The following is a 23,885-nucleotide window of genomic DNA, read 5'->3' on the forward strand; positions in this document are numbered from 1 at the left end:
TCTCCCTATACTGAGTACATGCGTAAATATTCCGGGTTTGCGTGTGTGAAGGAGAGGGGAAAAAGGTGTTTAACAGAACTTCTAATACATTGGCCACCAGGCCACCTGGGTTTTACCCATGCTATGGTAACAGAAAGACTCCCTAACCTTTCTTCAGATTTTGCACCACTCCGTTTCCATAAGCATTTGTTTAAGGTCTCAGAACAGCCAGGCAGAGTCCCAACCGCGCCTCCGAGGAATCTGAGGAAGTTGATGGCTGGGAGACCTTAAAGTTTAACCACACCACTTTTAAAATGGGTCTGATAGGGAATGCATACCTGTCGGGACCTGATGTGAGGGTGAGATAATATTTGCAAACTGTAAACTATATAAATGTGTGCTATTACAGGAAGTAGGGAAAGAGGCGAGGAAGTGAAAGTAGGGACAAGGGCTGGGAAGGGGGGAGAGAAAAGCGGGGAAGGGGGACAAAAGAGTGACAGTCCCACGCCATATCTCTCAGTACAACTTCTGAGAATTCCAGCCCCGGAGAGCGGCCGAGACGCCCAAGGTCCTCGGCTGGAGGCCGCGCCTAGGGCGGGTCGCTCCGCAGGTGGGGCCGGGTGGGCCGGGGGCGGGTCCTCGCAGCCCTCAGTTGAGTATCGGTTTTCCGTTCCCGGGCTTTCGGTCCACAGGAGACGGGACAGCCTCCGCTCCCCTGATCCTGCCGCAGGCTGCGCAGGGCGGGTTGGGCCTTCCGTGGGACGGAGACGAGGATGGGGGGCGGCGGGATGTGTCACCCAAATACCAGCGGGTGAGTCGGCGGCCGAACCAGCCAGGCAGGTCCGGTGGAGTACAAGAGCGGGAGGGAGTGGCGGGCGGCAGACGCCTGGAGACCGTCTCAGACGGCGGAGCCGGAACCCAGCGCAGTCCCCAGCCCTCGCCAGCCCGCGCCCCGTCCGCGCTCCTCCGCCCCACCATGGCCCGGGGTCCGGGCCTCGCGCTGCCGTGGCCGTCGCTGCTGCCGCCGCTCCTGCTGCTGTCGGCGGTGATCGGCCACGCGGCCGCGCAGGACAACTGCACGTGCCCCACCAACAAGATGACCGTGTGCAACCGGAGCGGCCCGGACGGCCGCTGCCAGTGCCGCGTGCTCGGCTCGGGCCTGGAGGTCGACTGCTCCACGCTCACGTCCAAGTGCCTGCTGTTCAAGGCGCGCATGCGCGCCCAGAAGAGCGGCCGCGCGCTGGTGCAGCCGAGCGAGCACGCGCTCGTGGACAACGACGGCCTGTACGACCCGGACTGCGACCAGCAGGGCCGCTTCAAGCCGCGCCAGTGCAACCAGACGTCTGTGTGCTGGTGCGTGAACTCGGTGGGCGTGCGCCGCACGGACAAGGGTGACCTGAGTCTGCGCTGCGACGAGCTGGTGCGCACCCACCACATCCTCATCGACCTGCGCCGCCGCCCGGCCGTCCGCGCCTTCAACCACTCAGACCTGGATGCCGAGCTGCGGCGGCTTTTCTGGGAGCGTTACCTGCTGCACCCCAAGTTCGTGGCGGCCGTGCACTACGAGCACCCCACCATCCAGATCGAGCTTCAGCAGAACACGTCGCAGAAGGTCGCCGGCGATGTGGACATCGCCGACGCCGCCTACTACTTCGAGAGAGACATCAAGGGCGAGTCGCTGTTCCCGGGCCACAGCGGCCTCGACGTGCGCGTGCGCGGAGAGCCCCTGCTGCTGGAGCGGACGCTCATCTACTACCTGGATGAGAAGTCCCCGCAGTTCTCCATGAAGCGCCTCACCAGCGGCCTCATCGCCGTCATCGTGGTGGTCCTGGTGGCCCTGGCCGCCGGCGTGGCCGTCCTGGTAATCACCAACCGGAGGAAGTTGGGGAAGTACAAGAAGGTGGAGATCAAGGAACTGGGGGAGATGAGAAAGGAACCGAGCTTGTAGGTACCGATGGGGCTGGGGTGGGGTGGGGTAGGGCATCGGATTTCAGCAAGGTCCCAGACCCAAGTGAGTCACGCTTCTTGATTCTTGGCCCCAAGGAGGGCTTTCTCCCCCCAGATTCCTGCCTCCCCCCGCCACCACCAAATTTAATAGATCCTGTTCTCTGGGTCACCTCTTTCTGACTTCTGTCCTGAAGGAAGCATTTCTAAAATTCCTCCCCTTTCTGTCCAACCAGAAACCTGACTCGAAGGGTTAAGGGAAGTTTGGCATAGGGTTATGTATAAGGGTCAAGTGTTTGTATGACAACTCAGCATCGTTTACAAGTGACGCAAAATCAATGCTGACGGCTAAATGCGTTTAGATGGGAAACAGCGCTTTTACTGTCTTGGGTTTAAGTTATTTGATTAGCTCCCCTTGTATTGTGGCTTTCCTGATGAGGAGTTCGCAACTTGGCCCCGTGTAGTATCCTCATTTACCATCGTTTGTACTGATATTACCGACCACACATGCTTGTCATCGGGAAAGAAGCCTGTTTCAGCTGCCTGAACACATTTTAGATGTCTTTGTTTGCCGGCAGACTTTGGCCCAGAAACTCAGCATCTGTTCTTCAACTTGCCCTTGTTACAGCTGATACTAGCAAGGTTTCTTCTGTAAAATGTTTGTATATAGGTTGTCTTTGATAATGCTGTTGTGATTTTTAAAATAAAAAAAAAGAATGTAATAAAATATAAAAAAGGCACAAACCAAAAGATGGAGTTTGTGAAAACTTGCTCCAGGTTTAGATCACTTTGGTCTCCTCTAATTTCCCACTACTCAGATTTCTTATTTCAAAATTCTAACACTTTTTAGCAGGATGGGTCATTTCCTATAGCCACTCTGGTGTTTCTGAGATCCCTGAACTGGCAAGTGTAAACACAGGTCTTTCTAAATAAGATTGTTTGGAAACCCCCTGCAGGAGGGTGGGTCTGAGGGAGGAAGCTAGAACTAGCTACTGTTGTTGGGGAAGGGGACCAACTTTAGGTTATCTCTAAATGAGAATTCTCCCTTGGAGAAGGAAAACTCTACCTTTGTTTTAGGAGCTGTATCTCCTTTGAATCCCTGCCATACTTGGAAGTAGCTGTGCTATTCCCATTTAGTCCTTGGCAATTGACTTAATCCCAAAGTATTGCGGCTCTGAGTTAAATGACTTTCTCACATAGTCATAGCCAGTCTGTAGAGGGCTTATGCTCTGGCTGTGTGTGCATATGTACACAGTCTGTTTTCCTAAGATTCTACTAGTAATGTGCTTTAAAAACTTTTACTTCATTTTAGCTGCAAAACATCTTGTCTCCTTCACATTTATCTCCTTGTTTTCACTCATTTATGTGAAGCGGGGTGTGTTAGAAGGTCACTGTGGGGTAGTCTACAGGTAAACAAATTACTGCAATTCCTGGGAAATTGCTGCAACAATGGGTGTGCACAAAGGACAGGGTGGTTGGTATATCCAACCCCAAATAGCTAGATCCAGGATATCAGTTTCTTCCCTGGAATCCATCCCACGTTCCTCCTCCCACTTCCACTGGGTAGTCTATGCCGACCACTCAAGAATGAAGCACCAGTACGAACTGGGGCGAGGGAGCTCTTAGCTGCTGCCTTGGCAGCTTGGGGCTGTGGTTGGTGTGTGCTGGTGGAGTGATACCTTATGATCGCCAGAGTCTCTAACTCTATAAGCATTCCTGCTAGGGAGAAATGCCCATCAGGCTCCAAACACCCTCTCAGGCTAAAATGGGGCTTAACAAGGGGAGAAGGCTGATGTGGGTTGGCTTCCCCCACGTGGAAAGGACAGCTTCAGTGCCTGAGGATAGAATGGGGAACTTAACAGAGTAAAACCACTCTCAGGCAACCCCCTTCCCCCACCCCCCAGGTCACTGAACTCCTTAGCTAAAGGGACCTTGGCAATCACCTCTAACCTAGCCTCTCATCTTACAAATGAAAGCGTTAGTGACTTCTCAAGATTAATGTTTCTGTGGCACAACTGAAACTGGACAGTCTCTTGATCCCTCGTCCAGTATTCTTTTGTTTACATCACACTGCCATTGTTTCAAGAGTCACTGCAAAAAACCATCACTTGGGACTTCTCAGGCAGTCCAGTGGTTAAGACTCCATGCTTCCAGTGCAGGGGTCATGGCTTCGATCCCTGGTCAGGGAATTAAGGCGTGGCCAAAACAAAAAAAAACAAAAAACAATCACTTGACTGCCCAGAAAATAAACAGATTAAGGATTGAGTGGGCAGCTGAACAAAGGAAAAAAGTCCTGAGAAAGCCCATTCCTTCATCAGAATGTCACTTCTGGATAATTTCTAAATTTCTGCATTAATTCTGGACTATGAGTCCTTGCACTTTATTGCACTTCATGGTTCTAAAAGCACTTTCACATGTATCACCTCTGAGGCATTGGTTTACTGGTAATAACCCAAGTGTTGACAAACCTGAGTTCAAATCCTGCTCTACTGGGCAATAAGTCACTTAACTCTCCCGAGTTTCCTCATCTGTTGAAAACTACAAATCTCTGTCTATTACAAAAAATTAAATGAAGGTAATTGATAGGAGTGCCTAGAATGATCTGGGCACTTAGAGTTCAGTATATCTTAAATTTTTTCCTCTCCTATAGATTACATCCATTTCACATGTCAGAAAACTGAGGTCCAAATAGGCTGAGTAACTCATGATCACACATCCTCCATGTGCCAAAGCCAGAGTTTAGAGCCTTTGTTTTGGCTTTCTAGCCCAGGTTGCTACCCCAGATACCAAACAGGTTGAGACACCTTTCTTATTCATTTCTTCCAAGGAAGAGCCCCCCATGCTCTGTTCTGAAACTCAGCTTGTCTCTGCCAATCACAGGATTATACTATCCAGAACCGGCTATCTGTAGGGGTTTAGTCTCCACCTCCAGATTTCCAGCCCCGCCCCCCAAATTAACATTTACTGTTTTGGGCACAGGCCTGGGGCTGTCCTTGGAAGGAATGTAAAGAGCAGGTGTGACTCACCTAGCATGTCACAACTTGTCTTCTGAGCCCTGTGGGAGGCTCATCTGATTTCCTTGTTTGGGTCACACGGGGCTTTCTCCACTCTTGCTATTTCCTTAATTGGAGCAATTTTTTTTTTTTTTTTTTTTGGCCACACCTTGCAGCTTATGGGATCTTAGTTCCCTGACCAGGGACTGAACCCAGGCCCTCGGCAGTGAGATCACCAGGTCCTAACCACTGGACTGCCAGGGAGTTCCTGGAGCAATTCTTTAAATCATGTAATTTCTCCCTACTTACATAGTTTTGGCTTCACTGTTTTTCAAACAGAATCACAGAATGTCAGAGCTGGAAAAAGGATCATGTAGTCCAAGACTCCATTCTACGGATGAAGAAACTGAGGCCCAGAGAGGAGAATAGATTTACCCAACCTGAATTTTCAACCTGAAGGTTCCTTTTCAACCTGAATTAAATATGTCCTGCCACTCCCTTCTGGGAGTTTCTGCTGAAAGATCAGCTGTTAACCTTATGGGGATTCCCTTGTGTGTTATTTGTTGTTTTTCCCTTGCTGCTTTTAATAATTTTTCTTTGTATTTAATTTTTGATAGTTTGATTAATATGTGCCTTGGCGTGTTTCTCCTTGGATTTATCCTGTGTGGGACTCTCTGCACTTCCTGGACTTGATTGACTATTTCCTTTCCCATATTAGGGAAGTTTTCAACTATATCTCTTCAAATATTTTCTCAGTCCCTTTCTTTTTCTCTTCTTTTTCTGTGACCCCTATAATTAGAATGTTGGTGCATTTAATGTTGTCCCAGAGGTCTCTGAGACTGTCCTCAATTCTTTTCATCCTTTTTTTTTTTATTCTGCTCTGCGGTAGTTATTTCCACTAATTTATCTTCCAGGTCACTTATCCATTCTTCTGCCTCAGTTATTGTGCTATTGATTCCTTCTAGAGATTTTTAAATTGCATTTATTGTGTTGCTCATCATTGTTTGTTTGCTCTTTAGTTGTTCTAGGTCCTTGTTAAATGTTTCTTGTATGTTCTCCATTCTATTTCCAAGATTTTGGGTCATCTTTACTATCATTACCCTGAATTGTTTTTCAGGTAGACTGCCTATTTCCTCTTCATTTGTTTCGTCTGGTGGGTTTTTATCTTGCTCCTTCATCTGCTGTGTGTTTCTCTGTCTTCTCATTTTCCTTAACTTACTGTTTGGGGTCTCCTTTTCACAGGCTGCAGGTTCGTAGTTCCTGTTGTTTTTGGTGTCTTCCCCCAGTGGCTAAGGTTCGTTCAGTGGGTTGTGTAGGCTTCCCGGTGGAAGGGACTGGTGCCTGTGTTCTGGTGGCTGAGGCTGGATCTTGTCTTTCTGGTGGGCATGACTGCATCTGGTGGTGTGTTTTGGGGTGTCTGTGACATTATTATGATTTTAGGCAGCCTCTCTGCTAATTGGTGGGGTTTTGTTCCTGTCTTGCTAGTTGTTTGGCATAGTGTGTCCAGTACTCTAGCTTGCGGGTCATTGAGTGGAGCTGGGTCTTAGCATTGAGATGGAGATCTCTGGGAGAGCTTTTGCCATTTGATATTACATGGGGCCAGGAGGTCTCTGGTGGTCCAATGTCCTGAATTCGGCTCTCCCATCTCAGAGGCACAGGCCTGATACCCGGCCAGAGCACAAAGACCCTGTCAGCCACACGGCTGAGTTAGAATTCAGGCTTCTTTTATACTAAAAGGGGAGAGCGTATGGCTGGTTGTTGCAAACTTCTTGGTGCTGGGATCCTTTGCAGCGGTCCTCCTAGGTCTGGTCATAATCGTGCATGTATTATTTAGCACTCTCAATAGGGTCTGGAGCAACGTCATCAACACATCCAGATTTCTGCCATGCAACTTATTAGTAGCCACACTAATTGGTATAAATAGACCATAGATAGCTGTAGGCCACTTCAGGTCAGTTTTGTCATCAAATGGGTTGGCACCAAAGTTTCAAAACAGCTTTCAGTTTTCAGAGCATTCTGAATTTGTGGATAAGGGATTGTGGATCTATATAAATTATGGTTTAATTTTTGAGGACTTTTTAATATGGGAAAGTGCTCACAGTATATTGTTAAGTGAAGGGCAGGGGGAATAGTACCAAAGTGGCACAATGATCCCGCTCCATTTTTAAAAAGAAAAATGGGAACACATTTGTAACTTAAATGCAAAATTGGCTGTTTTAAATCCAAACTGACCATAACTGCTTTTGTTTTCCTCTTTTTCTCTTCTTTCTGTTTTTAATCTTCAAGTGCAATGGTATAATTTTTATCAGTGTAGAAATCAATCATTATTCCACTTGGTTTTCTTTGAACAGTCTACTGGGATGGGAGAAAGGGAATCCCTCCTTGGCCACCGCCCATTTGGTGAAGCAAAGGATAAGCCTTTGGATTTACAAAGGGAGGCCCCTTGCTTGGGGAGCAGGAGAAAGAACCCAGACTGATTTGTATTAAGAAGTGGGAGGATATTTTTTTGGAGTTGGGTAGAAGCTGGGGGATGAGGGTGAGGAGAGGATGGAGAGGCAAGGAGGAGAGATCATTCAGCATGGGGTTGACCCCTGTATTAGTTTCCTGGCGCCGCCATAACTATGCACAACAAATGTAGTGGCTGAAAAATAATAGAAAGTAATTTCTCACAGTTCTAGGGGCTAGAAGTCTAAAATCAAGGTGTGAGCAGGGCCACATGCTCTCTGAGGCTCTAAGGAAGCATCGTTCCTTGCATCCTCTAGCTTCTTGGCGCTCCTTGGCCTGTGACAGATAGTTTCAATCTCTCCTTCCTATGGCTGTCTTTCCTCTGTGTGTGTCTATGTCCAAATTTCCCTCTTCTTATCAGACACCAGTCATTGGATTGGGATGCACTGTAGTTTAGTATGACCTCATCTTAACTTGATTGCATCGGAGAAGAACTTATTTCCAAATAAGGTCACATTTATAGGTTCCAGGCGGGCATATATTTTGGGGGGATACTATTCAACTCCATCCAGACCACTAGTGTGTGACTTGACTAAGCAAAGGAAATTCTAATATTTCATTTCTTTTAAAGGCAGTGCCTGCCGAATGAATGAATGAATGATGAATACGGAACTGCGATGTAAATTTCCTCCTTGTCTTTACCCCCAGATTTTCAGGATAAGTCAGCTATGCAAGTGTGGAAATCAAGGAAAAGGCATCTCTTTGTTTCTGTGGGATAAAAAGGGGACACCCGTGGTAAGTGAAATCAGGAATCCCGGAGGAGGGACCCTGAGAAGGTAAGGCCAGGAGTGTCCCTGGGGGCAAGAGCCAGGATCTGAACTGACACCTGGTTACAGATACACACAAAATAAAACACAAAGACTCATCAGTGGGGATACTGGGGCTTTCCATTTTCTCCAAATATACTTTTACATATTTTCCAAATTTTCTATGATGCTTATAATTTGCTTCAATAATCAGGGGGACAAATGTTATTTAAAAGAAGGACAATTCAAGGTGATGTATTATTTAGATTTAAATCCAGATCTTCAGAAAATGCCTAAGGAGCTGGCAAACTGAGTTCTTCCTTTCTTTAGTCTCATCAGACCGCTTAATACTATTAAAGCAATAATCTTCATCCTCCATGAGTATAATTATCCTCTTCAAATTATTCCCTTTGATCAGCCTGTGTGTTTTCAAAAAATTATTATTATAGTTTTATTAAGAAATCCCTAGGTAAAAGTAATTACCAGTGTCTCTACTAAAAATTAATCAGGACATATTACAATTGTCCAGTAGCCACACACACACACATGCACACACACACACATACAGCAGCCATAACTTATATTTGGTCATAGCCTACTTTACCACACTTTGAAAAACAAATGAAGATTCAAAGTTGTGAATGAACAGACATTAGTCATCTACTACTTTTCATCACTATGCTAGAAACCAGAATAGAGCAATAAACAGAATTATTTTCTGTTCTCAAAGATCTTACATTTCAGCACAGAGGTAGTGTTGGGATAGGGGAATAAACTAAACAGGCAAGTACAATCATGTGAGATAAGTGTTGTGATAAGGGAATGCTGGGCTATGAGAACATCCATCAGGTAAAACTGATGTAATTTGGGGTGGAGGTGGGGATCAGTTTAGGGAAGGTCTACTTGAGAAAGTTTAAACTGAGACCTGAGGATAAATAGGAATTTGTCAGGTATAAGAAGAAGAGAAGGGGAAATGGATCAATCAAGGAGGAAAGCAGGTATGTAATACTTGATTGTATTATTAAGAACTATTTCAGGTGCAAGTGTTTGTTAGCAGCTAAACTCAAACCAGTTAAGCAAAAGGAATTTGTTGACTCATGTAACTGGAAAGTGAAGGACAGGTATTAGCTTTAGGCATGGCTGGGTCCAAGGGCTCAAATAATGTCAGGTTTCTGTTTCTCTCTTTATATCTTTATTCTGCTCATGGCTTGGCTTTCATTTTCTAGGCCAACTTCCTCCTCATCTAGGGCAATAGGGCCACCGGCAGCTCCAGTCTCGTATTTTATTAATTTAAGAGCCACACAGAAGAACTTTTTCTCCTTCAAATTCCCATTGGAAATAGTTTTTGTAGATCTTAACTAAGCTAAGGATCTTGAGAGGAGATCATCCTGACTTAGGATGGGGCCTAAATCCAATAACTGGTGTCCTTATGAGAAGAGAGGACACAGAAACACAGAGAAGATGGTGATATGAAGACAGAGGCAGATAATAAGAACCTGCTGTATAAAAAAATAAATAAAATTCTAAATTTCCAAAAAAAAAAAAAAAAAAAAGACAGAGGCAGAGACTGGAGTTATGATGCATCTCCAAGTCAAGGGGCTCACTTGTACGGGAGCGTGCTAGTGGTTTCATCGTGGGATTTGGAGTCAGGAGCCAGCTTGGGTCTCAGAGCCACCACTTACAATCTCTTAGTAGGAAAAACATAAGCATGGAGTGCTGCTGGTACACAGAAAAGTGGGGCAACTCACCAGGCCTGCTGCAGAAGCGTGCAGGACCTGCCGGAGGGTGTGATTTCTGCCCTGTGTTTTGAAGAATGAATTAGCCAGGTGACGGTAGAAAAGGCATTTGTAGTAGATGCCAGTGGTGCCCACACAGATCTCCCTGGATGGCTGTTGGTGTCTGGCCCATAACTCTGCACACGCTGGTTCTACTTGCAACAGCCAGCATCTGCATCCCTCTTCTTGAGGCTTTTGGATCCCTCAGAAGCGTATGCAAGATGCCGCAAGCGCAGAGAATTAATCACCCCCAGGACAGCACTCAACCAATGACTGGCTGGAATTGGTAGATAAATAGCCTGGCGACTTTCTCCTCCAGTTAGGAAAACTCTGTGTGTTACATAGTCTCCCCACACTCTTCAGAGAGACTCCACTCCATTTGACCCCGTCTGTAACTAGTTGGTTAATGCATCATGTATTGGCTTGCTTCCTTTTCCTGTCTCACTTCTCTGCTCCTCAGCTGGTGCTTCCTGGGATCATCTCCCAAATAAATTACTTACATTTGATTCCTTGTCTCAGGGTATCCTTCTGAGGGAGACCCAAATTAGACAACATTCCACATAGAAAAGACAGCATGTGCAAGAGCATTGGAATTATAAGCATGGACATCTCACAACACATTTAAGGGATTATCCAAATTATTTGAGAATCTGCTGCCTGGTCCCCTGGTCTAATGGGTAAATAATTATCCAGGGCTTAGAAATAAACGGGTACCATGTTGTAATGACCCCTCTTATATTTTGGGAATTGTTGGAGTTCAGAAGAATGGCTGGGGATTGTTAATTTTCCCTGGAGCCCTCACACCTACACAGTGCCTGGCACATAGTGTGCACTCAGCAAGTATTTTTTGAAGTAATGAATTTTATTGTGTTGAAATTGGGGTATTACAAAACTCCAGGGCTCACTATACAACACCCATTCATTAAATGTTTATTGAACAGAACTGAAGGCCACTGGAAAGCCAAAGGAAAGCCTTTCTTTGAACAGGCATTGCGCCACCTGGAGGAGGGGGCCTTTGCAGGCACTGGTTGTGTGCTATAGAATTTTTGAGAACTTTTAGTTAGGGTGCAAGGTTGTAAGCTGAGTTCTTTGTAAGAACAAAACAACAGCAATAGTTTAAATGTCCACAACAGGGGAATAATAAGTGATGCAGTATCATTTCCATAGAACACTATGCAGTGATTAAAATGAATTAAGTTATCTCTATACATTGATATATAAATTTCTCCAAGACTTGCTGTTCAAGCAATAAACTGAAGTCACAGAAAATACATGTAATATGATGTCATCATGTCAAAAAAACTCACCAAAATACACCCCATATCTTTGCTTGTTTGAGAGGCAAACTCAGCTACAGATCGAGTGGGATGCTGGGATGATTTTTAAGTCCCTTCCAGTTCTGATATTCTGTAATTTTAAGATGACAAGTCAAAGTTTATAGTTCCTTTAGAAAATATACTGCTTTGACTCATATAAGAAAACTGTAAAACTTTATGGAGGGACATAAAAGAAAACCTGGATAAATGGAGACATATGCCAGCTTCCTGGACTGATAGAGTCAACATTGCAAAGATATAAATTTCTTCAAAATTAATCTAAGTTTAAAAACAACAGCAATAACAAAATCAAAGTCTCAATGCATTTTTGGTGGGGGAGGACTTGAAAAAATTTCTAAAGTTCATCTTAAAGGTGAAATGGATAAGAAGAGCCAGAAAATATTTGAAAATAAAATCTATATTGTGAAGTTAGAATAATTAGAATCTTATACTAGTGCCAGAACAGACAGACAAAGGAAAAGATGTGGGTATTTATGAGAATTTAGTATGTAACAAAAGCAACACTTCAACTGAGTCAGGAAAGGATGGGCTGTTCAATAAATTGTTGGGACAGTAGTTACCTTGGTGTCCTCACCATGGAAGGGCATATGCATGTGTCTTTTGTAAAAGCTCCACTGGCCTAATCATTCAGAAAATATTTTAGGTTATATTTTTCTATTCTACTTTGCACCAAAATAAATTCCTAGTAGACTAAAGATTTAAGAACAAAGTCATTAAATATTGATACTAGAGGAAAATATTGGTAAATACATAATTTTGGGATTAAGACAGACTATAAATATGACCTCAAAGGCAAAAACCAAAATGAAAAGATGGATAGATTTGTCTATACCACAATTTTAAAAATTATTTATATATGCAGACATGAATTAAAATTGAAAGGCAACTGTCAAGCAGGGGAAATGTTTGCTACGTGAACGACAGACAATTCTTAAATATATAAAATATTTTTACCAGTCGATAAGATAAAAATGAATGTTTTTATAGAAAAACGGGTTAAGGCATGAACAGACAATTTGCTAAAGAAGAAATCGAAAGAGCAGATAAGCATAAAAAATTGCTTACATTGTTAGGAATCAAAGGAATGCACATTAAAACAACAGTAAGAAATGTTTTATCCTATCAAAGTTTTAAGTATTTAAAGTAATTTTATTTTTTTAATTCTGTTTATTTTAAACATTGCTTCTTTTTTAAAAATTATTTTATTTATCAATTTTTGGCTGCACACGGGCTTTCTCTAGTTGTGGTGAGAGGGGGCTACTCTTCATTGCAGTGTGCGGGCTTCTCATCATGGTGGCTTCTCTTGTTGCGGAGCACGGGCTCTAGGCACGCGGGCCTCAGTAGTGGCTCGCGGGTTCCAGGGCGCAAGCTCAGTACTTGTGGCTCACGGTCTCAGTTGCTCTGTGGCATGTGGGATCTTCCCGGACCGGGGTTCAAACCTACATCCCCTGCATTGGCAGGTGGATTCCTAACCACTGCGCCACCAGGGACGTCCTAAAGTAATTTTAATTTTGCTTTTCAAGAAGGTTACGTATCAAAATGTTAACAGTGATTATCTCTGGGTAGTGGGGTTAAGGGTACTTTTTTTTGCTCTTCTGTGGTGTTATTTTACTTGTGCAGTAAAGAAATAGTAGTTTGCACTGACTCTTAGAAAAGTGCCCAGCTGGGATCTCTGGAGAACTAACCTCTGGAGAGTGAGCAAGGACGTGTCCAAGCTGTGGCTTCCTCTTGGGCCCAGCCTGGAGCTTGCTGAGCCATACTGAACCCTCTTGGCCCCCAACTTCAGGAAGTGGGTCTGGTTGGCTGCTGTTTATACAAGGGGAATGAGACAGAGGTAGGGAGACCAGTCAGCAAGCTAGTGCAATGACAATCCACGTGGCAATTTATAAAAAGAACACACTGGAATTTGGTGTGACAATTCTATTTGGGCAAAAGAAAAAGAAAGAAAGAAAAAGAAAAGAGACTTCGCTGGTGGTCCAGTGGTAAGACTCCCTGCTTCCACTGCAGGGGGCACAGGTTCAATCCCTGCTTGGGGAACTAGGATCCTGTATGCCACGCGTCACGGCCAAAAAAAAAAGAAAGAAAAAATTATAAGTTATAAATTTAAAAAATGAAATGGCCTGCCTGTTCATGCTATATGAGAAGAAGAAGGTAAAAAAGGAGAGGAAAGTTAAAAAGTCAAATGTGGATGGAGAAAATACTAAGCTAATTTTTGTTGGAGTGGAATATGCAAATGAAGATGCAGCAACTGTCTATGTGGGGGTGCATTTCAGATGCAGAGCCAGCCATCTCCAACATCCGGAATGGTCAGGCCTAGCACGTATTCAAGAAAAAGGAAAGGCCACTTTAAGTTGACGACTGCTCGTGCCTTGCAGACAATCAAATATGTGACCCTCATCAAATCCTGTGCTCATCTCACCTGGCTCTCAGCCCGAATCTAGTTCAGCAGAGTCCTCTTGTCTGTTGTGCTTCTGTCTATGCCTGGTGCTAAAACAATTCATCCCTCATAATTCTTCAGAGTTAGTCTCTCCTTTAATTCAGTATTCAGTTTCCAGTACTTCCTTTAGGAGGTGAGATTGAAAGTCTTTCTGTATCAAAGCAGCTTCTACTTCTGGAGAAACTCGAGTTGCCTTAGGTTGCGTTCCCCAGAAACAGATTCTGAAAGAATTCTTTGTGTGCAGAGTTGCTGGAGAGGAAGGGAAAGAGGACTGGGCAGAAAAAGTGGGGCTTCTCCGCCAGTCCCATGGAGACCTGGGATGGCCCTGCAGAGTTGTCCTCAATTAAAATCCAAGGGTCAGGCCTTTGTCCCCCCAGATTAACCAGTCATTGGATGCGCACTGTCCCTGGAGAGAAGGCATATTCTTGGATGAGGCAGGTGTCTTCATCCAAGGGAAATCTCCAGAGAGGAAGCCATCTGAATCGCTCTGGCAGACTCTAGAAGAAGAAAAGAAAAGCCCAAGGGAAGTGGGCTTGCTGGAATGATTTATTTTGTGGAGCCAGAAGACCAGACAGAGGATTATGTTCCATTGGAGGCCCAAAAGACAGATAGTATACAAAGACAGCAAGGAAGGTACAGATGAGGAGAGCACCAGCTAGGGATGATGGCAAGAGAAGCAGTCACAGGGCTGGGCTTGATAATATCCAGGAGGATGATAGCATCCTGAAGCAATAGAAGCCAGGTGGTGGCTTTAACCACCAGAAGTCTGGGGGCTGTGATTACTATAACAGCTGGCAAGGTCAAGGGGGCAGCCTTAGGGGGCTTGATCCACAGAGGTTGTGAAGGTATTTAATAATACAAGGTGTCCCTAGGGGAAAAAATAGATGGGCAGCCAACTGGGTTCTGCTTAACATCTACGACCAGAAAGACACAGGAATGGAGGAACAGGGCTTCTCTGGTGGTGCAGTGGTTAAGAATCCACCTGCCAATGCAGGGGACATGGGTTCGAGCCCTGGCCCGGGAAGATCCCACATGCCGCGGAGCAACTAAGCCTGTGCACCACAATTACTGAGCCTGCGCTCTAGAGCTCGCGTGCCACAACTACTGAGCCCACGTGCCACAACTGCTGAAGTCCACGCGGCTAGAACCCGTGCTCTGCAACAAGAGAAGCCACTGCAATGAGAAGCCCGCACATCACAAGGAAGAGTAGCCCCCGCTCGCCGCAACCAGAGAAAGCCCGCGCACAGCAACAAAGACCCAACACAGCCAATCAAATCAAATAAAATAAAATTAAAAAAAGAAAAGAATGGAGGAACAGGAGGCTCAGAGTTGTTACCCCAATAAAAAGTCATGTTCTTTGCTTAATTCTCACATCTGAGTCAATTTTCAGACCCAGACCACAGAACCCATTGACCAAAGAGGTGGCTGGGTCCCTAGGAAGAAGAACCCTAAAACACTGAAACAAGTATTTACAGTAATGATTGCTCCATGGCCTATGACCATTTTCTCAGCTAACTATATATTGGGGAAAGAGGAATACCCAGACATTTCCCAGGGTCTGAAAGGATCTTGTCACTCAGAAATCCAAGTGTTATCAAGTCCTTTCTCTAAGACTGGGGACTTCTAGGGGTCAGGTAATAAGCGGAGTCCTGAATAACATCCAGCTTACAATGGGTCCCTGGGCCCATAGACCCACCCAGTGGTCATTTCCCCAGACTCTGAGTGCATAACTGGGAGTATATATATTGGGAAGCTGAAGGAAGCCCCCACATTAGGTCCTTGGCCTTGAGTTCTCATGTGGGGAAGACCAAGTGAAAGCCTCTGAAACTGTCCCCTCCCTATCAAGTCGAGATAGTAAATCAAAACCTGTATTTCATCCAAGGGGAAGCGGGGGATGATGGTGGAGTTAATGCCCATGAACAACCCAAAGGATGGTCGTCCCTGTCATATTTCCATTTAGTTTGCCTGTCTGGCCCCTTCAGAAACCAGGAGGATGGCTTACAAACTACTGCAGACCTAATCATGTAATATCCCTGATCACAGCTGTTGTGTCAGCTCTGTGATCCATCATAGTACAGGATCTGGACCACCTGGTCAACCCACAGAATGTCACACCTGTTTCACTGATGACATCATGCTAATCAGGCAGGATGAGCAAGAGGTGGCTAGTATATTGGAAACCTTGGTAAGAAACATGCACTTCAGAGGGTGGGAGATAAGCCCATGAAGATTCAGGGAACTGCCCCTTCAGTTTTTAGGGAACCAGTGGTCAGAGATATGCCAACATAGTTCCTTTAAAGCAAAAGGCAAATTACAAATTATAGACAAGCAAGATAAAAGAAAAAATTACTTTAAAACACTCTAAAAGTGATACCTAAAAATAGTGTTTACATCCTTTAGGATGTTCTTCATTGTGCATAGAATATAAATATAACAAACTGACTTTGAAATTATGGGATCATGTCACTATCTGATATTTATTTACTTGTTTACTTGCTTGTTGTCTCGTTCTTCACTGTGATATAAGCTCCATGAAAGTAGGGTCTGTCTTGCTCTCTGTTTCCCTGTCACTTAGAAGGCATTTGGTGCCCAATAAATACTTTTTGGTGGAATGAATGAAGTGTACTATACACATCACTTTGTAGCCAGCTATTTTCAACTAACTTCCAGATGCTTCAGGTTATTCTTCATCTTCCTTAGAATGTGCCATGTGAAAACAGAGTTTTCACAGCCCAAAGACTACTTCTATCAGTGCAACTTCTGAACCAAGAAACCTTAGCCTTTTGGCAGCCCTCGAATCTCCTTCCTTTTGGTCAGCACTGCCTTAGAATCTACAGCGGGCACAGGCTTGCCTGGATCACTCATTAGAGGGACCCAAGTCAGGTTCCGAGACCTGAGCAGGTGAAGATGTTTCCAGGCGAGCAGCTCTGCCTGCAGCCACGTTCCTCCTCCGGCCACGCGGGGGCGCTAGAGCGCCACAGTTCACATGGGATCGGGGCCCTCTGGGAGGAAGACTCTGGGCGGGTGTATTGACTACCCGGTGTGGGCGGAGCCAAAGGCGTTCACGTCCGAGGCGAGGGCAGGAAGTGAGGAGGCCGGGCTTCTTTGGCGGGGCGTACGCTTGCGCATAGGCCGGGTCAGAGGAACCTTCGGTTTCGCTACTGTTAGGGTCTGTCCTGGTGGGGGACGCCTTTGCACGGCTATTAAGAGTGGGCCGGGCCCAGGGGAGGGGGCAGAGTACGGGAGTTGGGGTGGAGGGAGCTTGGAGGGCCGCTGAGGGTTAGGAGCGGGGACACTTGGGGGCTCGGTTGGGTTGGGGTGGCGAGGCCTGGGGTGGAGGAGGGACGACGGGGAGCCGGGCTGGAGTAAAGCACGAGGGCGGCGTGTGGAGTCGGGGGAGAGGGCGAGTGGGAAAGGAGGACGTGGCAGTAAAGTCTCCGTTCCCCGCCTGATCCCGTCCTGGTGTTGAACTGCGGGGACCCCAGGGTGTTACCCTGGCAGCGCGGGAGTTGCAAATAGGCAGGTGGCTGCATTTTCCGGGAAGATAAGCTCCCTCTCCTCGCAGCCTTCTCATTAGCGGCGCTTTTTAAAAAGTTGTGGTTCTTTTTACCGCAGTATCGTGTGCGTCACAGTGACACCTTCACCCGTAGAAAACCTCTTCCAGCCGCTTTTGGTATCTTGAGACTTAAACCATCTCTTTTACCTGTCCCTCTTAAAGCAGAGAAAGTAAACGTTTTCCTACCCAAACCCCGCAGCGAAAAATAGGAAATTTCCTGCCTCAACAGTTGTAGGGTATTTAAATAATTTCTTCATGAACTTGTCTACAAATTCACTTTTTGTGCTCCTTAAATAATGTCACTTGCCTGCGTAAAGTGGAACAACAGTTGTGTTGTGCCATGCAGTGCTCAATGAGAAATTTTAGTCCAGGGAGATGAAAATACTTCATTGGGAATTCAGGGATTGAACAACTATGGTGACCCTGACCAATGCCATGTAACCCTCACGAAAAGGATTTGGGTTCATATCCATCATTCTCAGCTGTGGTGAAGGGGTGCAGTCTGGCATTTGGAAGCTTAAGAACCAACTCTGCTGCCTTCTAATTTATTATTATTTTTTTAAGCTTTCCATCATGTGTGTACTTTGCTTGAATGATTATTTTAAAGTACATGTGCTATTTTTGCCAATCTGACAGCTGTTTCCATAGAAACTAGGGAAGAAATAGTCACTTTCAGAATAGTTGTTAAAACTGTCTTCCAGGCTTCAGCCGTGAGTGCCAGTGAGCGCTGTACTTGCTCATTCTGAGATGGTACTTAAGGAATTAAGGATCTGAAACGTTCGTAGAGGCTAACAATCCAAATTGTTTAGTTTTCTCACATCATTAATTTAGTAATCCTGGAAGCCTGCCAGCTATGTTTGTTGACCTGCTACAGTTCTTTGAAGAGGATGTGTCAGCCCTGATTCTTTCTTCTGCTCTGTGTAGTCTAGTGATTGGATCTTTGAAAATGTATAGTTTTCTTCTCCCATTCTTTACCCTTTCTTAAGGATACAGCAGGGATTACAAAATATCAGGCACTATTTCTGTTTCAGGTGACACTTGTAGGTGATATAAATGATAGCGTTTTTGCTTATATGTGTACTACATACAGTGTTTGGGGCTTTTGCTAACTTCTGTGTCAGTAGAATACTTTAAATTTCACGTTAGTTGTGAGCTGTGAGCAGGAGTTTGCTTGACATGTGAACAGAGCTAAGCAGTATAAATAGATGTGCACAAACAGATGAGAGCTTTTCTTTTCTGAGAGGTGTAAGTAAATCAGTGGGTCTGGAGCTTCGGAATGGGTGAAGGAGGGGTAGGGAAGGTGCCTGGAGAAACAGTGGGAGGTGGTATTATGAGGGGCTTGGTCTGAAATATGCAGTTTATTGAAGCCCATGGAAATCAATGGTAATTACAAATATAGTTGCCTTTATTGATTTGGGGCTTACAAAAGTAATAACATATCCTGTAAAAGTTTAAACAGCGCGGAAATATATGAGATGGAAATACTGAATCCCTTACAACCATCATCCTGCCACCCCAAATAACCACTGTGAATGGTTTGGTGTGTATTCCTTTAGATTTACTTATATTTGTATATACTAGTGTGTTTTAAGCATTACTGAGTATGTAAAAAATTTGAGTAATTTTCAAATAATTTGATGTATAGATAATACTATTTATGAAAATTGATGTTCTGAAGCATCTTTCCAGATAATATTGTATTAGCCTAGACTGAGTTAGATTTATGTATTTTTCCCTGCAACTTTTATTATGAAGATTTGAAACACTAAAAAAAACTGAAAAAAAATTTAATGAGCACATATATAACCACCACTTAGATACAAAGGTTGTTAGCATTTTTCTGTATTGCCTTTATGTCCTGTGTGTATGTCTGAATGTATTTTTATTATAAAATTTGAAAGTTTTGTTCATCATGAAAAGAGAGTTGAGCAAGCATTTCAGGTATAAGATATCCACCTACATAACCACATCTTTATCACCTAAGAAAATAAGCAGCACTTATCTAAAATAACCTAAAAGCAAATTCATATTCAAATTACCCCAATAGTTCCAGTTGTCTTCTAAAACAAATTTTTTTCTTTCAAATTAGGATCTAATCAGAGATCACACATTGCATTTGATTGTCTCTTTTTAGTACCTTTTAAAAAAATAGCTTAATGTATAGTTGATATTGTACAATAAGTTGGACATATTTGAACCGTGCATGTTTTGACTTACGTGTATATCTATGAAACCAACAACACAACCACAATAGTGAACATCTTAGTTGCCCCCCCAAACTTTGTAATCCCTCCTCTTGCCCCTCTTTACCTTTCCATCCTCTGATTTCTCTATAAGTATAAATCGGTCTGCTAACTATATATTGTTATATATAGTTAGTTTATATATATATAAACTTCAGTTTATATTATAAAGCTGAAATCATAGAGCATGATTTTTGGAGAGAGAGTAGTGTCCTTTCCTGTTATTTTTTTTCCTGTGTATGAGTCTGGCTTTTCTCACTTGCTAGTGTTTTTGTGTATTGCTCTTGTATTCTGCCACCTTAAACTCATAGGTTTTTTTTGTAGATTTCTTTGGATTTCCTGGATAGACAGTCATGTTATCTAGGAATAAAGATCATTTTACTTCTTTATTATCTGGATGCCATTTATTTAGTTATGTATCTATTTATTTAATTCTGTTGCACTGCCTAGCATCTCCAGTATAATGTTGAATAGAAGTGGTGGGAGCAGACATCTTTGCCTTGCTCCTGATCTGAGGAGGAAAGTATAATCTTTCACCAATAAACGTACTGTTGCCTATAGGTTCCTGTAGATGTCCTAGTTACTGAGTTTTTATCAGGGTTGGTTGTTGGATTTTATCCATTGCTTTTTCTGTGTCTTTTGAGATGATCATGTAGTGTTCCCTTCTTCAGTTAGGGTGAATTACATTGATTGATTTTTGAATTTTTATTCAACCTTGCATTCCTGAGACAAACCTCACTTGGTCATGAGGTATTGTCTTTTTAATATATTTTTGAATTAGATTTCCTGAATATTATTAAGAATTTTTGTATCTATGTTCATGAGGGATATTATTCTATAGTCTTCTTGTAATTTTTTTTCTGTCTTTGGTATCAGGGTAGTGCTGGTCTTATGGAAGGAGTTGCAAACTATTCCTTTTTAATTTCTTGGAAGAGTTTATATAGAATTATTATTATTTCTTCTTTAAATGTTTGGTAGAATTCCCCAGTGAAGCCTTTTGGTTCTGGAGCTTTCTTCGTGGGAAGGTTTTTAACTATAAATTCAATTTAAAAATTGGGTATAGGGCTCTTCAGGTTGTTTATTTCTTCTTGAGTGAGCTCTGGTAGTTTGTATTTTTCAATGAATGTATCCATTTAATCCAAGGTGTCAGATTTAAGATTTTCTCTTTCATTGGTTTTAAGAAATTTGGTATACCTTAAAGTAGTTTCTTTTGTGTTTCCTGTGTGTGTGGTTTGTTAAACTTCTTGGATTTGTGGGTTTACAGTTTTCATCAAATTTGGAAAATTTTGGTCATTATTTTTTCAACTTTTTTTTTTTTTTTTTCTGTCTACTATCCCTCTCTACTTTTCAGGGTCTCCATTTACACATATATCAGGTCACTTGAGTTATCCCACACCTCAGTGATGCTGTATGCATTTCTTAAAGTCTGTTTTCTCTCTGCATTTCATTTTGGATAGTTTTTTATTGATACGTCAGTTCATAAGTCTTTATTTATACAATGTCTAATTTGGTGTTCGTCTCATCCAGTGTAATTTTTATCTAAGACATTATAGTTTTCAAATATAGAAATTCAGTGTTGATCTTTTGAAAAAATGTATTCCATGTCTCTACATAACATGTCCGAACTTTCCTTTAACTTCCTAAACATATGCAGTATGTATAACTAGTTTAATATCCTTGAATTCCCAGCTTCATCTCTTTAATTTAGGAGGACCATTGGGCTGCGCTAGGTTTCCCCTCTTTGCATGGTGGCCTAGAAACTCTCTCCAGGCAGAAGGCTGGGGCAGTTGTAGGGCTCGCCTAATTTGTTTCCCATTTCTCAGGGATGACTGTTCTTCGTTGCCTGATGTTCAGTATGTTGAAACCATTGTTTTACTTATTGTCTCTGTTTTTTTAATTGAAGTATAGTTGATTTACAATATTGTGTTAGTTTTAGGTGTACAGCAAAGTGATTCAGTTTGTGTGTGTGTGTATATATTTCAGATTATTTTCCATTATAGGTTATTACAAGATGTTGAATATAATTCCTTGTGCTATACAGAAAGTCCTTGTTGCTTACCTATTTTATGTATGGCTGTTTGTAACTGTTAATCCCATACTCCTAATTTATCCCTCCCCTCTCCCTTTCCCCAACAACCATAAGTTTGTTTCCTATGTCTGTGAATTTGTTTCTGTTTCGTATATAGACTCATTTGTATTATTTTTTGGGATTCTAAATATACATGATATTATATAATATTTGACTTATTTCACTAAGTATAATATTCTCTGGGTCCATCCATCTTGCTGCAAGTGGCAGTATTTCATTCTGTTTTATGGCTGAGTAATATTCCATTGTGTTGATTGGCACTTGGGTTGTTTCCATGGCTTGGCTGTTGCAAATAGTGCTGCTATGAACATTGGGGTGCATGTAGCTTTTTGAATTAGGGTTTTCGTCTTTTATGAATATGTACCAAGGAGTGGGATTGCTGGATCATATGGTAGCTCTGTTAGTTTAAGGAAGCTCCATACTGTTTCCCATAGTGGCTGTATCAATTTACATTCCCACCAACAGTGTAGGAGGGTTCCCTTTTTTCCACACCCTCTCCAGCATTTATTATTTGTAGACTTTTTGGTGATGGCCCTTCTGACCAGTGTGAGGTGATACTTCATTGTGGTTTTGATTTGCATTCCTGTAATAATTAGCAATGTCAAGCATCTTTTCATGTGCCTGTTGGCCATCTGTGTGCCGCCTTTGGAAAAATGTCTATTTAGGTCTACATATTCTTTCTGTTCTTTTAGTTATTTTCAGTGACAGGATAAGTCCCTTTTACTCTGTATTGACCTGAATCAGAAGTGCCAGTATTATATTTGAAAGGAACAAATTTGTATTTTATTGTTATTTATTTTTTTTTAGGTTTTTAAAAAAATATTTAATTTATTTTTTTGGCCGCGTCAGGTCTTAGTTGCGGCATACAGGGTCTTTGTTGAGGTGTGCAGGATCTTTTGTTGCAGTGTGTGGGCTTCTCTAGTTGTGGCGTGCGGGTTTTCTCTCTCTAGTTGTGGTGCTTGGGCTCCAGGGCACGTGGGCTCTGTAATTGTGGCACAGTGGGCTCTAGTTGAGACACACGAGCTCAGTAGTTGTGGCGTGCAGGCTTAGTTACCCCACGGCACGTGGGATCTTAGTTCCTGGAGCAGGGATCGAACCTGCTTCCCCTGCATTGTAAGGCGGATTCTTTACCACTGGACTACCAGGGAAGTCCCACAAATCTGTATTTTTTAAAATGCATTCTTTGTTAGACTTTACTATTCCATTAAATACTCTTTCCCCCCATTGCTGCCAATTGCTGAGACTTAGTGCTGTTTTTGTTTAATCCATTTCTTATTCCCCAACTAATTTAGCTGTTAAAATAAAAATAGACTCCCCCAACTAAAATTAAAAAATGAAACGAAGGAAAAAATCCAGATTTTGAAAGTACATGTTGTTGAGTTAAAAGTTAGTAAAACCTCTTTGGTTTTTATTGTTAAGAGGAGTTGCTGCAGGGGGCAGTGAGTTGAAACCCAAGGTAATTTAGTCAGAGATACGTTAAAGGAAGAACACCTTTTTCATAAGTGTTATATTCCCAGTTTGGTAATAAGTATTTTGCTTAGATATTTATAGTTTATATTTTGTGTTCCAGATAATCAAGCAAAACAAAGATGAGCTTCATCTGTGGACTGCAGTTTGCTGCTAGAAACTGTGTTTTCTTCCGATTTAATTTACTGACCAGCTGGAGAAAATGTAACACACAAGCTGTAACCTCACTGGACCGTCATCAAGTGAAAATTAACAGTATAGTAAATAAGTCTCTGGGCCTGGGAGTAAATCAGGGTGATAGATGGACATTTTTGCCTGAAAACTTTCATTTCTGTAGGACTTTTAATAACAAAAGAACAGGCTGCCTCTTGAGCATCAGAAGTAAGGAAACTTGGATGATTACCCAAAAATGTACTGCGTGGAATAACTCTTTCTCAAGACAGCTACTGATGAAAGACGTTCTAGTAGTTCCTGCGCTTTCAGTGGTGCATCCTCTAAACTGTTTACCCACAAGAGACATCAGGAGTTTCCATACTTCTCCACGGTTTCAAGCTGCTCCAGTTCCTCTCTTGTTGATGATTCTTAAACCAGTGCAGAAGCTACTGGCTATCATTGTGGGCAGGTAAAATGCTCTTTAAAATATAAACTCTTATATTAAAAAGTATCTGTAAAACTCACTTTTAAAGAAAACTTGATAGATTTCCCTCCCGTAATTAGCTCAGAATTCAGTTTCTAAACAGTTGGTTCTACTCAGTTTTTTTATGTATGCCTTAATAATCTTAAAATCATCTATTGCATATTATAGTACAGAAAT

General features: G+C 43.0%; 2 protein-coding genes across 6 annotated transcripts in view; both read left to right on the plus strand.

The window, feature by feature from the left end:
- The first annotated feature begins 782 nt into the window (after positions 1-782).
- TACSTD2 (tumor associated calcium signal transducer 2) lies at positions 783-23,193 on the plus strand. Of its 4 annotated transcripts, none has more exons than XM_089921972.1 (2): positions 783-1,923; positions 5,256-6,224. In XM_089921972.1, exons 1-2 carry the CDS (start codon positions 956-958, stop codon positions 5,371-5,373), a joined length of 1,086 nt encoding a protein of 361 aa, XP_089778098.1. In that variant the 5' UTR covers positions 783-955; the 3' UTR covers positions 5,374-6,224. The 4 variants fall into 4 exon arrangements, with proteins under 4 accessions (XP_089778098.1, XP_089778099.1, XP_089778104.1 ...); XM_089921973.1 differs by lacking the exon at positions 5,256-6,224 and adding an exon at positions 8,070-9,727 and having other exon boundaries at positions 789-1,923; XM_089921978.1 differs by lacking the exon at positions 5,256-6,224 and adding an exon at positions 23,175-23,193 and having other exon boundaries at positions 790-1,923.
- Positions 23,194-23,885, plus strand: part of OMA1 (OMA1 zinc metallopeptidase) — a 67,282-nt gene continuing 66,590 nt past the window's right edge. For both annotated transcript variants that reach the window (XM_022575796.2, XM_022575798.2), the window contains exon 1: positions 23,194-23,693. In XM_022575796.2, the coding sequence (XP_022431504.1) occupies positions 23,194-23,693 (500 nt within the window). The remainder of the gene's footprint in view (positions 23,694-23,885) is intronic.

The sequence above is a fragment of the Delphinapterus leucas genome, chromosome 1, assembly GCF_059928025.1.
Source record: "Delphinapterus leucas isolate spDelLeu-1000000601 "Yukka" chromosome 1, BTC_Dleu_Yukka2, whole genome shotgun sequence".
Classification (NCBI taxonomy): domain Eukaryota; kingdom Metazoa; phylum Chordata; class Mammalia; order Artiodactyla; family Monodontidae; genus Delphinapterus; species Delphinapterus leucas.

Bases quoted from the DNA above. Each gene is read 5' to 3' on its own strand.
- TACSTD2 (XM_089921972.1), top strand. From the start codon at position 956: ATGGCCCGGGGTCCGGGCCTCGCGCTGCCGTGGCCGTCGCTGCTGCCG. The intron at 1,924-5,255 runs GTAGGTACCGAT...TTTTTCAAACAG, and splicing joins ATGAGAAAGGAACCGAGCTT to AATCACAGAATGTCAGAGCT.